General features: G+C 36.2%; 3 protein-coding genes across 4 annotated transcripts; 1 reads left to right on the top strand and 2 right to left on the bottom strand.

The window, feature by feature from the left end:
* The first annotated feature begins 2,586 nt into the window (after positions 1 to 2,586).
* Positions 2,587 to 6,819, top strand: bud13 (BUD13 homolog). Its single transcript, XM_026234966.1, has 11 exons — positions 2,587 to 2,767; positions 3,003 to 3,090; positions 3,320 to 3,401; positions 3,961 to 4,009; positions 4,101 to 4,342; positions 4,421 to 4,710; positions 5,590 to 5,698; positions 5,798 to 5,936; positions 6,031 to 6,221; positions 6,338 to 6,419; positions 6,510 to 6,819. Exons 1-11 carry the CDS (start codon positions 2,625 to 2,627, stop codon positions 6,601 to 6,603), a joined length of 1,509 nt encoding a protein of 502 aa, XP_026090751.1. The 5' UTR covers positions 2,587 to 2,624; the 3' UTR covers positions 6,604 to 6,819.
* Positions 6,820 to 6,965: 146 nt separating this feature from the next.
* Positions 6,966 to 9,470, bottom strand: LOC113064283 (uncharacterized). Of its 2 annotated transcripts, none has more exons than XM_026234970.1 (5): positions 8,725 to 9,470; positions 8,306 to 8,478; positions 8,013 to 8,135; positions 7,411 to 7,636; positions 6,966 to 7,318 (listed from the first exon to the last, which is right to left on the bottom strand). In XM_026234970.1, exons 1-5 carry the CDS (start codon positions 8,736 to 8,738, stop codon positions 7,213 to 7,215), a joined length of 642 nt encoding a protein of 213 aa, XP_026090755.1. In that variant the 5' UTR covers positions 8,739 to 9,470; the 3' UTR covers positions 6,966 to 7,212. The 2 variants fall into 2 exon arrangements, with proteins under 2 accessions (XP_026090755.1, XP_026090754.1); XM_026234969.1 differs by having other exon boundaries at positions 8,306 to 8,487.
* A 127-nt stretch (positions 9,471 to 9,597) lies between these two features.
* c1qb (complement component 1, q subcomponent, B chain) lies at positions 9,598 to 11,882 on the bottom strand. The gene is made up of 3 exons (XM_026234967.1): positions 11,694 to 11,882; positions 11,317 to 11,482; positions 9,598 to 10,259 (listed from the first exon to the last, which is right to left on the bottom strand). Exons 1-3 carry the CDS (start codon positions 11,865 to 11,867, stop codon positions 9,709 to 9,711), a joined length of 891 nt encoding a protein of 296 aa, XP_026090752.1. The 5' UTR covers positions 11,868 to 11,882; the 3' UTR covers positions 9,598 to 9,708.
* Positions 11,883 to 12,184: the final 302 nt, after the last annotated feature.

The following is a 12,184-nucleotide window of genomic DNA, read 5'->3' on the forward strand; positions in this document are numbered from 1 at the left end:
CGGGCCTTGTCTAGATCCCGGCTGAGGTAAACGCCACGTCCAAGCATGCCATCAACAGACTGACGAAAAACCTCTTTTCTAATTTTCTTTGACGCCTCTATGGATGTGCCATGGTACATTAGATTTGTGTTGCATTGGAGGAAAGTTTAACAATTTCCACCCAACATTATTTGCGCCTGGACAAATCACAAATAGGACTATTGTCTGTATCTTCAAAACATGTATGCAAACAATAAACAAATAATACGAAGATTTATACCATCATGTTGAAAACAAACAAAAAGATCAAAAATATTTTTATATTTATGCAATGTTACGTGTGCTTATTATAATCTGTCTTAGAGAAGCTTCACTTACCAACCCACAAATTCAAACAAACTATTTACGTGATATTTGTTCTCTGGAAATGCCTACAGTATATCCTTCACATTACCAAGGAACTTCAACAAACATTTAGCCCCTAGACCAGTTAAAACATTACAATATTGCCTTAAACAGTGTAGACGAGGACGTACACGAGAATACGTCGAGCTGTCACTTGATCAGGCATATTTTCCAATTAATACGCTAATTGAAAGTAAAAAAATAAAGGATAAAGAAACTCTCTAAACGCACGGGTTGCTCTCTCTTTTACTTTCACTTTCTCAGATAATCGCCATAGGCCCTCCCCGCTGTCAATCATCATTATGAAGAGACGTCATCACATTGCCACAGCCAATCAGTCCAAAACCAAGTTAAAAAATGTAATAAAAATAAAAACTGGCTTGATTTGTTTGCTCTGATACTATTTGCAACACTGCGGTGTGCTTCTGATCTGGTATGGTAAACTGTTTTTCAGTCCAATATGAATTAATTGATTTTATAATTATTTATTTCCCCCCACCACATTTTCCATGTAAAGAATTTAGAATTTACCTTTGACAAGACAACACTAGCTATCTATTTTTTTATTTTCAGTTATATATTTACATACTATTTTTAACCAAAACAATTTTGCATTAATATTTCATTTTACATTGCTTCAAAACTGTTTGTAATTATTTTATTTCTCCAGTGTTGTAAGAAATAGTCAGTTAAATCCAACAGAATGCAAGCAGGTCTAACAAGACTAAGACTAAAAAAGACTGCAGAGACTGAAAAAAAAACAATACAAAAAAGCAGGCATCTTAATTTTAAGCCAACAAGCCAAATATAAATTGGAATGTGGGAACTTGCAAATAAAACTCTGGAAGGAAATGGCCGAAGAACTTATATCTGGTGCTGATAACTTATATAACTTAAATAGTCTTTAATTTCATAATGAGAAACACAAGAAGACGTTTTAGATTTTAGTTTAGTAACATTATTATTTAAATGTCTTTTAATGTTATGTCAATTCTTCCAACATTAATATAATATATTCATATAATATCTTTTTTTTTTGTACATAAAGAGAGCTAAAAAGGATGAAAGTGTGTTAAGATCTAAGTTAGCTGCCCTGAATGTGAAGATGTTTTATAATCTTGAGGAGAATCAAACACAGAGACATAAGTAGTAGACTCTTAGTTTAAATGTAAATATATCAGAGGTGAGACAGATCTGTGACACAAAAAGTAACAAATCAGAGAAGTTGGCAGATGTGTCGAAATATCTTGTTTGAATGATACAAATATTTTTAGATGTTGTTTTGAGAGTTCTCCCCTGGCCAAACCACTTTCTTCTGATGGTAAAACAAGTCGTGTTTTGCTGTCTTTATTAAGAAAATTCTTAGACTTACCCAAATATAATTCCTGATTCATCAATGGAATACATGATCATGAGCTGAACCTATTCAGAGATGAACATATTGATGTTTGGAACTATTCAAACATCTAATTGTAACAACAAATACTAATGTTACCTAATTCAAATCATGTTGATCTAAAAGGTATTCACTGATTAGATTTATTGGAAATGTTAGTTACCACATGTGTGGGACATAAATGCTATAACAAGTTCTAAAGAGCTCTCTCTTTTACTATATAAAGGTTTTTAATATGTAGGCTCAATGTATTATTAACTTAATTGGCTGCTGATTCGTAATGCAAAACGTTGACACATTTAATGCAGAGCTGAGAATGTCACTTGGCAAACTACAAAACAAAACATATTTTTTGCAATAGGGCAAAATAATACAACAATAAAAAGCAAAAAGACAATGAACAAAATATTGTAAGAGGGTTACGATACAAATCTGAAAAGAACTTAATATATGTATTACACCACTGAATATACTTTGTTGAAAAATCTTTGTTGAAAATAATCATAAGTGCAAATTAGTAGGCTAATAAAATCATTCTAGGCCTAGGGGTTGATTCTCAAAGAGTCAAGAAAAATGGCTTATAAAGAAGTTTGGGAATACTTTTTTTTGGTTTTGTTTGTTAAATAATTCGAGTATATATATATATTTTTTACATTTACAAATTTAAATGAAGCACCGCTACAGTGTTTCGTCTTTTTGATACAAGCTTCGAAAGGTCGGTGCCGAGCGTCACGTCACTAGACCTGCCCTGGTTTACAGTAAGGTAAAGCATTTTGATTTCTAGTTTGAGTTGCGCTTTTTGTCCCTCAGCAGCGTCCGTTCAGAGACGTAACACATAATCAAGATGGCTACTTCCACGGGCTTAAGCAAAAATGCTGCACTCTCTAAAGCAGATTACCTTAAACGGTATTTATCAAGTGAAGAAGCTGGCAAGAAGTCTAAAGAAAAGAAGCTAAAGAAGAAACGGCCGAAACCCACGGGAAGAGGGTAAATATAATCGGACACACGTAACAGAAATGCTGATTTTAGCTCGCTGTATCTAGAGCTAACGTTACCACAGTACAAATGACATTATTATGGCTGAGCCTCAACTAAGTTACTTACAGAGTTGCCTTCATGCACGGCATTTTAGAAAGTAGAAAATTGCAACAAGGTTGCTTAAGTGTTAGAAAAAGTGTACAATGAGCTCAATTCCATCCATTTAATTTATTTTAAACTACAGGATGAAAATTGTGGATGACGACATTGATTGGAGGCAACTAGCAGCTCAGAATGAAGAAGAAAAAGACGACGAAGAAGAGGCGCCTGTGGTGTGTAAAAGCATGCGTTTAGCCTTAATCTACTACAAACAACAATTTAATTGTGTAAATCCTACTGACTATGCAAACCAGGTGTTTTTGTAAAACTTACGAATACCGAATTGCAGTCTGATCATTGGTGTTCATGAAAAAAAATATATATATTTTGGTACTACTTTGGTTTCTGAAAATGGGTTTCATGCATGGTTATGCAGCAGTTTTGAATGTCTTCTTTTTTTAGATTGCAGAAGTGATAGATGAACGGCCAGAAGAGATCAAGCAGCTCGAGGCATTCGGAACCGGCAAGTGGAAAGTGATCGGAGGTAAGACCAAGACGTGAATACTTTATGAGTTCTTTTACTTGCTTGTGCTTGTATGTGTTTGTGTACTTATGGTGTTTTTTCTTTTTTCTTTGTATCTATAAATAAATCCTCTGGTTTTAATGGGACAAAATGTATTATGAATAGTAAAATAGTGTTTTTGACACACTACCGTTAAATGATAAGTTGAAAAGTTGTTATAATGTTTATTTCTTTACTGACACATAGTTTATTACATCAGTTCCATTATGAAACAATGTCTGATGAGAGAAAACAAGAAACAAAACAAATCCACAAATCCTGCTCCCAGGTTTAAGCGAGTCAACTCGAGTTGAAGTAAGGGAGATGATTTTATCATAGATGGTGGATATCACTCGTCTTTCACCAGGGTCAGGGGTCTTTTTTTTGTAGAAGCCATGATGTTTTAATCAATATACAGAACAGCAATTATTTGAAATGGAAATGTTTTGTGACAGTTATAACATTTTTAATGATTAATTTTGACAGTTGAACTTCTTGTTAAAAATAATGCATCTAATAAAATTTGTGTCTTATGTTGTAGCAACAGACAGCGATCCCCAGGAAAGCCAGGACCCTGCATCAGATAAAATGTATAAAGAAACTGTCCTTCCTCTTTAGCTCTTTTTCTTTCTATTATCATGACTGCAACATAGAAAGTCTAATAAATGTTCCTTTGTTTAGCTCGGACCCTGACAGAGTTATTAGAGTTCGACATGACTCGCCGGAGACTTCTCCTGTACGGAGGGAGCGGCACGATTCCCCTGACCTCTCACCTACGAGAGCTCGACACGACTCACCAGATCTTTCACCTCAGAGACACAGAGCCGAGAACAAAACCAGACGGCATGATTCCTCATCACCTTCCTCTCCAAGATCGAGCCACAAGAGAACACCCCCCAGACCTCAAAGGCTGCATGATAAAGGTATGAAAATATTTCCACAAATCAGAAACCACATTTATACGGAAAGTTATGTAGCTCAAGAGTGATTTGTTCTTTCAGAGTCTCCGAACAGAAAAAAGACAAAAGCTGCCACCTCGGATGACCTTTCGCCTCCGAGGAGACGAGTACGAACAGGCAAAGGCTCAGACTCCGATCAGTCCCCACCACGCAGACGTCCTCGTGGACGAGGGGGCTCAGACTTGGACCTGTCTCCACCCAGAAAGAGAGGCCAGGGTGGAAGAGGATCAGATTCCGATCTCTCTCCTCCCAGGAAGAGGCCACAGGGGGGACGTGGGTCGGATTCGGACCTGTCTCCACCACGGATGACACGCTCTCCTGATGGACAGACGGTGAGTTCAGGGTTCATGTTCGAGGGCCCTTTATGTCAGTTGTTTCAACCAGGGCCTTTGGCCTTCTGGGGACCCTAGCAAACCTTAAAGGAGGTGCAGGATGATTAAAATTAATTAAAAACAGTGTTTCCCATACATTGACTTATGTGTGATGACCGCCACAATATTAAGTCTTACCACCACAAATAGATTTTCCAAAAAGGCTTTGACTACATTGACAAGCACTGCACATTTCAAAATCGAAATCTGGTGATGGTGTTTTTATATCACTGTATTTCTGATGGAAACTGACTTTCTCCAGAAGATTTTGGATGTCATTTTCATTTAATTTGATGTCTGATAAAGCAGCGTTTGTGAGCGGAGCCCTCCTGCTTATGAATTTGCATATTCTGCCTCAAATAGAATGCAAGTCTGTGGGAAACACTGGAAAAAAAATAGTTTTGCATTAAATATTTTTTTTCATTTTTTTCATTTTTATCCTTCAAATTTTTTTTACTTAAGAATATACATATTTTAAATCTTCTGGAATAGCTGAATTAATTGTGGTTGATTTAATATTTATTTATCCAGTTTTTGTTACTAAAATAGTTTGAAAACAAGCAGTTTTGTCCGGAAAAAGCTTTAGCCTTCAATTATTGTTTTGGGCAGTGAGTTAAACAGGTTATACTGAGTGCACGGCAAGTAATGTATAATATTACTCATCTCAAAATAAAACATTGAATTATTTAACTGCCATTCACTATTAATGTTAGTGTTATTCTGACCATTTATAAGGGTCTCTGACACTTTGAAATAAATGTCTTTTTTTTGTTGTTGTGTTGGCTTTAAGAAATGCCCCTTTTGTGTATAAAATTGAAGCATAGATAATATCATTTTCAGGCCCCTCGGATGCTGTCTGGTGGAGCTGCAGGGCTTGTCTCTGTTGACATTTTGAGGAAAGAACAGGAAGAAATTCGCAAAAAGGAAAAGCGCAACCAGCCTCTTGAAGGTCTCTTGAAAAGCAATTGATAATGTTGTGCATTCAAAAGTGTTGTTTTATTTCCTAACATTAATTGCAAGAGCATTATTAATGTTTTCACTTTTTCAGCGGCGTCAAGAAACGCAGAGACAACATTTCGAGACAAGTCGGGTAGGATACGCGACCTGAAGTCAGAGAGAGTTGAGCTTAGCAAGAAAGCAGGAGAAAAAGCAGAGAAGGATGAAAAATATGCACAATGGGGAAAAGGGTGAGATCCATTTAATGGCGTTCAAATGCAGCTATTATATTTGTTATTTTATTTACTTGTCACTAGCTTTGACAACTGCACTGTCCTCATTCAGGCTTGTTCAGGGTGAAATGCAGCAGCAGAACGTGACAGATGCCATGCGGGAGGCTCAGAAGCCGCTAGCGAGACACATTGATGATGAAGACCTCGATCGGATGCTGAGGGAGCAAGAGAGGGACGGAGACCCGATGGCTGCCATGCTTCGCAAGAAGAAAGAGAAAAATAATCAATTAAAGGGAATCAAAGGTAAATATGTGGAATAATGCCCAAGCTTCCACATTCGATCCCTGGTGTTTGACTCTTACTTTTAATAATAATACAATAATTATACCACAATACTAATCCTTACAATCTTTCACCAGAAAAACCTCGATATAAAGGTCCACCTCCACCTCCGAATCGTTTTAACCTTATGCCAGGCTATCGCTGGGATGGAGTTGACAGGTAAGAGGTTTCGATGAATGATATCTGGTTTGAAATATCATAAACACAACCCAGAAATTGGTTTAAATGACTTTTCTTATGATCTTTTAGGTCCAATGGTTTTGAGCAGAAGCGGTACAGCAGGATTGCCGATAAGAAGGCTGTCCAAGAAATAGCGTACAAGTGGAGTGTAGAAGACATGTAAATCCAGAGGAGTGTGTAGACATTCGTGATTTAAAAACTGAAATGACTTGAGTTAATACAGTTCCCACTGCACCTGCACACACTGCAAAGTGGAACTACTCCGTGTGCCATCAAGAATCGGGATGTTTCATCAAAAGCAAGATGTTTGTGTGCAGTTATCAGTCCTACTGTGTAAAAGAAACCTACTTTCCTTATTAAATGCTACTTTTTTATCAAATCTGTTTTGTGCTGATTTCAAAACCAATAATTTTATTTAACAGAAATTGAGACAGACTTGGTGATGCGCCACTCAATATTGTTTTATTGTGAAGAAAACATGTATTTCGGTATGTGATATTTAATTTGATTTGTTTTGCCCCACTTTCAATTGTTTTACTTATACGTTTATATAACTGACATCAATCTTTTAAACTGCACTGTATAATAAGACATTTTCAAATGTAAAAGTTTTAAACAAAATCAGTTTTCTTAGAATTTTCTAAAGATATTAAATGTCATGTAGTACAGTTGAAAGACACAAGTTAACATAAATGTGTGGTTTAAAGAAGCTGTTTGTGTCATTTCTGCATCCAGTGTATAAATGCACCTTGATGGTTTTCTCTGGTCTTCATCAGTCATCTACAGCTGTTCTTTTGAGTCGGACAGGCACTGTACGCGTGTGCACAGAGACATCCCAGCCTGGGAAAGCCTCTTGCTGCACGGTTTTGTATTCAGCTCTGTAAAACACAGATTTCAATTCTTTACTATTAACATATATTCTTTTAAGATTTTAAGCAAAACTGAATGGAAGTAAGTTCAGTGGTCTTGCCTCATTGAAGTGTTGATCCCCAGGTTGTCAGGATGAGGTACAACCTGATTTCTCCTGACATAGATTTTCTTTGGAGCAGGGAAGTCCTGCTGGTAAAGAGAACCTCTCTGTGCTTGGCCAGTCCAGTTTTCTCTTGCGGGGACTTTTCCATGCCACACGATTGGAGTGCCATCTGGTTTGTAATAAGGGTAGTCCTCTCTATTTGTTGTGCTGAAACTCCGGTCACCTGCAATTACACAGAGACATTTGGCTCAGAGATCTTCAAAATAGGTAAGGTGCGTATAGCCTTCCAAATCAATGCTAATTCATTGTTTTCCAGAATTTCAATTAGTTCTGTTATGTCTAGAGTAATTGGCTGCACTATGTGTGTATATATATATATATATATATATATATATATCTCTATCAAGCCCTCTAATCTTGTCTGCCAAGGAAATCAGTTATTAAATAATGAAATGAATAAAACAGCAGTTATGTAGCGATAGCTAATATTTCACTCGTAGATCTGCAATATAGGTACAGTACGTTTACAACAGCTGGTTTGTAACATTTCTAATAGATACTAGTTGGTTATTTTTCCCAAATTCCAATGAGATCCATACCATCTAGAGTAAGGCTGCACCGTAGGACCTTCTTTGGCTCTATCTTTGGGCAGGTTTTGGGTCCAAATTCAGTTTCTGTTGTGGTTACCATCTTCTCCCGCTTACCAGGATACAGCAGTAAGCCTGAGGAGAATATTTGTCAGCATTTGTCTTGTAAGTGACACTGATTCAAGTATGCTTTAGTTTATCTTGCCATGTGCCACTTGCTGACTGTTATAGACCTAACTATGGTCATATTTCTTTGGGAATTCTAAATGAAAGCTAAACAAATCTCAAAACGTTTCACTGCTTACCTGCCAAAGAAGGAAGTTCTCCCAGCATTGGAAAGGCTTGTGGGTGTTTCAACGTCATTTGACTGTTTTTGAGGAGCAATATATCTGTTCTACGTTGGTGACCCAGTGGGATTCTTAGAGCTGGTCTCTGTTGCTTGCTGATCATCTTCTCATGAGTAGTCATCTTCGAGTTACTGGTGAGACTGAATATATTTGAACTTGTAAAAAGGATTCTACACTGTTGTTGTTGTAGAAGTTGTTGTTTTGTTTTGTTTTAATTTTTTTAATCAGTAATTTTAATCACACTTAAATCTTTTCTATAATGAGATATTGTGCACTATATACTCACAGTAATTATTGGCTGATTTCAAAACCTTTATAGAATTTAAAATGATTTTACCTTGTCCTCTTTGTCCTCCAATTAAACGAAGTCAACTCACCTTATGCATGGCATGTTTTCTTCCCGTGAATTAGATTTCTGAGCATATTAGTACCTGCTGATTTTTGACATTCTTGCAGCACAGTGGCATGTTTGGGAATGGCTGTTGCACTCAGTTAGTGGCTGTTGCCATAGCTGCTCCATTCTCTATAGAAAGCCTGAAGTGTGATGGACTCAGCTCAAGAACAATGAGTGCTCTGTAATAAATAGCACAGACTGACGACTGACGAGACATTGCACTTGTGCTCAGCATGAGACTCTTAGTTTAATCAAACCTGAATAAAAATGTATGCTTAAAAAAAAGCTCAATTTATCAATGGATGATAACCAAGAAAACATATCCTTATTATTCCTCTGATGTTATTGTAAGGTTTGGTCATGACAATCCACTAGTGAGGACATTTTACTGGTCCTCAGTTAAAAAGGCTCATAAATCAGCCAAGATATGTTTTTATTCTTATTTTCTTAGTTTTTATTTTTATTTATATCTAGTGTTTTGCACATGTTCCTGTGAGGGGTGGGTTTAGGGAAAAGGGTTGGGTAAGCTTGACAGAAAATCAACAGAAGTCTATGAAATGTCCTCAATAAGATGTAAACCCTTTTGTAATTGTTAACATTTTCACAAGTACAGATTACAGTTACATTTATTTTGTAATTAAATTGCACAACTCTGTATGTACCTACTCCCCAACACTGCCTGTCTGTCTGTATATATACTGAATATACACATATCATTTGTATGTTATTTTCTTTCCCTTTTTTTTTCTTTTTATTGTTTTGAAAGAAGTTATTATCAAATGCTTACCAAGGCTGCATTTATTTAGTCAAAATAGTAATAATGTAAAAGTATAGTGAAAGAAGTCAAGAAACAATATAAGATGGCATCAACAATTTTAATCAACAATAACAGTAGATATTCCCAAGGGATGGCTGCCAACTGTAATAAGGAAGCGTAAAAACAAGGCTGCGGCTATATAAAATCATCTTATCCGATCATTGGGAAGAGCAAGAAGCCTGTAAAGGTGCAGTCAGTGTCTCTGCTGAAGATAGAGCTCACCGCAGTTGTCTGTACAGACACTGTATCACCTGTTTTCAGTGGCAGTACCACAGATCCTGCAGTTACCATAATCATTCCAGGAGCATCGCAGAACCTGACCTTCTCCTCCTCCCCTACCTGAATCTTTAGGCAGGCAGATTGACTGGATGAAATGTGGTAACTGATGTAATACATGCCAGCTTTTTCCACCTCAAAGAAACCCTCATTATTCAAGACATCACCTGTCCCAGAGATCAGTGGGATGTCAAAGACGATTACTTTGTCTTGAAGAAGTCTCTGTGACCGAGGACTTTTTTTGTAAGAGAAAACAGAATACTGGTTTGGAGTATCTACCCCTGTAAAATCTCCCCTGTCTCCCTTCGGTCCCACTGGGCCTGGTGGGCCTTGTAGTCCCTTCTCCCCCTTCTCACCAGGCCTGCCTGGGAGTCCAGGAATTCCAGGATCTCCTTTTGGTCCAATTATCGGCACTGCATCCTCACCTGCAATCATGCAGACCTTTCATGTTGTCATCTTGACTCAGGCAGGATTTTCTTTTTCTACAAAAAGCTAGTTCATATTTTTACATTAGACTAAAACTTAAGGGATAATCCACAAAAACTGTTATCATTTACTTACCGTCAAGTTGTTCCAAGCCTGTATGAGTATCTTTCTACTTCCCAAATAGACATACAATCAGTTGAAACCGATGGGTCCCAGACACTGTCTGAAACCAACATTCGTCATAATCTGAGAGGAGAGATACTCACACAGGTTTGGGATAACTTGAGGGTGAGTAAATTATTATTATTATTATTATTTTTTTCATTTATGTTAAATAATTTTCATTTTTAGGTCAACTATTCCTTTACCAATTTTGCTTACACAGTGTATGACAAACAAACAAACAAAAGCAATAAATAAATACATTTTATTTTATTTATTAATATGCTTTTCTTCTCCTTCTTCTTAAATCTTGTAAAAAGCGTCTGGTGTTTCTGGTCAAAATGACTGGCCTACAAGAGATATGGCATATGAATTTCTTCTTATGACATATTATTTTATCCACTTTTAGTTTAGTTTTCTTTTCTTTTTTTTTCTTTTTTTCTTTTTTTTTTTTTAACTAATAGGTCATAAGGGCCTCATTGATTTGAGCTTACCTACCTTCGTTTTTGAGTGTATATTCAACAAATTAAGCATTTTTTTTTCACTCCGTAGGTTCATAAGCTCAGATAAGTGCAGGACTATGAATAATAATCCCTTACAAAAATAAACATAAAAAAAAAAATCAAGTTGACAAAAAAAGTGAATCCAGGATTTTATAATAATAATATAGCATCATGGGCAATTTACAAGCCATTTGTAAAAGGCTGGTCATTTTTTACCAAAGAACACCAGTGCAAGGGTTAAGCATTAGATTTTCTGCACAAGGGTCAAAAGACTTTTTATTTTATTTATTAGATTCTTTGCCTTTATTAAGGACAGTCGAGGGAAACAGAAGACACATTTTTTACTTTAATTAAAATTTTTGGATGTAGAAAATAAATGCTATTAGTATACCTCGATCTCCTTTTTCTCCCTTTGAACCATCCTTCCCATCGGTACCAGGAATTCCTGGAATACCTGGTCTTCCAGATCTTCCACATGTCTGTGACTCAGAGGAAGCCACCAGCAACAACATAATAGAAAGCTGCAGCACCGTATGTGCAGACATGAAGATAAATGCCTGTTAAAAAAAAAAAAAAAAAAAAAAAAAAGACATTTAAAACAGGTGCCATTTCAAGGAAAACTTATTGGACAGTTCAGTTCTGCTCCAGTGACTGATATAAGCAAGCATTTAAATATTCCTTTAATTCAAAGGATGTACTTCAATAAGAACTTTTGAAAATAGAAGCCAAATACAGATTTATTACAATAAGATTCATAATTTATCTTACCATCTTATCTTCCAAGAAAGTTGTTGGTAATACAGATGGATGGCTTTGAAGATGAGAGTCACATTGAATGTTTTTCTCCCGATTGCATGAAGAGCTCAGATTTGATTTCCTGGTTTCAGAGGAGAAGTGCAGCGTTGCACAATAAAGGAAAGTAAAAAAACACATATTCATCATAATTTTGATTTAGATTAACCTTTTTCATTTGTGCTATTGACATTTTATTTTGCTAATGTTTGCAAGTTCCATATCCCTTTTCTGAGAAACTGAAAAAGGAAGCAAATTTCTGCACACCGGATGGTGTTTTGAAATAAATTTTTCCCTTCTTTGCAAGGATGCATTATTTTGATCAAAAGTGTCACTGCACATTTATAACGTTACAAAAGATTTCAGAGAATCCTGAGAAAAATCTATCATGGGTTCCACAAAATATGCAGCACAACTGTTATCAACACTGATAATAATGGAATGATTAAACGGTAGTGTTTGTATCA

Source organism: Carassius auratus, chromosome 46 (genome assembly GCF_003368295.1).
Source record: "Carassius auratus strain Wakin chromosome 46, ASM336829v1, whole genome shotgun sequence".
Lineage (NCBI taxonomy): Eukaryota > Metazoa > Chordata > Actinopteri > Cypriniformes > Cyprinidae > Carassius > Carassius auratus.

Excerpts from the sequence above, each read along its gene's own strand:
- bud13 (XM_026234966.1), top strand. The coding sequence starts at position 2,625 with ATGGCTACTTCCACGGGCTTAAGCAAAAATGCTGCACTCTCTAAAGCA. Across the intron at positions 4,343-4,420 it reads TCAAAGGCTGCATGATAAAG|AGTCTCCGAACAGAAAAAAG; the intron begins GTATGAAAATAT and ends TTGTTCTTTCAG. Across the intron at positions 5,699-5,797 it reads GCGCAACCAGCCTCTTGAAG|CGGCGTCAAGAAACGCAGAG; the intron begins GTCTCTTGAAAA and ends TCACTTTTTCAG.
- LOC113064283 (XM_026234969.1), bottom strand. Across the intron at positions 8,136-8,305 it reads AGAACTTCCTTCTTTGGCAG|GCTTACTGCTGTATCCTGGT; the intron begins GTAAGCAGTGAA and ends TATTCTCCTCAG. Across the intron at positions 7,319-7,410 it reads GGGATCAACACTTCAATGAG|AGCTGAATACAAAACCGTGC; the intron begins GCAAGACCACTG and ends TGTGTTTTACAG.
- c1qb (XM_026234967.1), bottom strand. The coding sequence starts at position 11,867 with ATGATGAATATGTGTTTTTTTACTTTCCTTTATTGTGCAACGCTGCAC. Across the intron at positions 11,483-11,693 it reads CTTTCTTGGAAGATAAGATG|GCATTTATCTTCATGTCTGC; the intron begins GTAAGATAAATT and ends TTTTTTTAACAG. Across the intron at positions 10,260-11,316 it reads GGGAGAAAAAGGAGATCGAG|GTGAGGATGCAGTGCCGATA; the intron begins GTATACTAATAG and ends GCATGATTGCAG.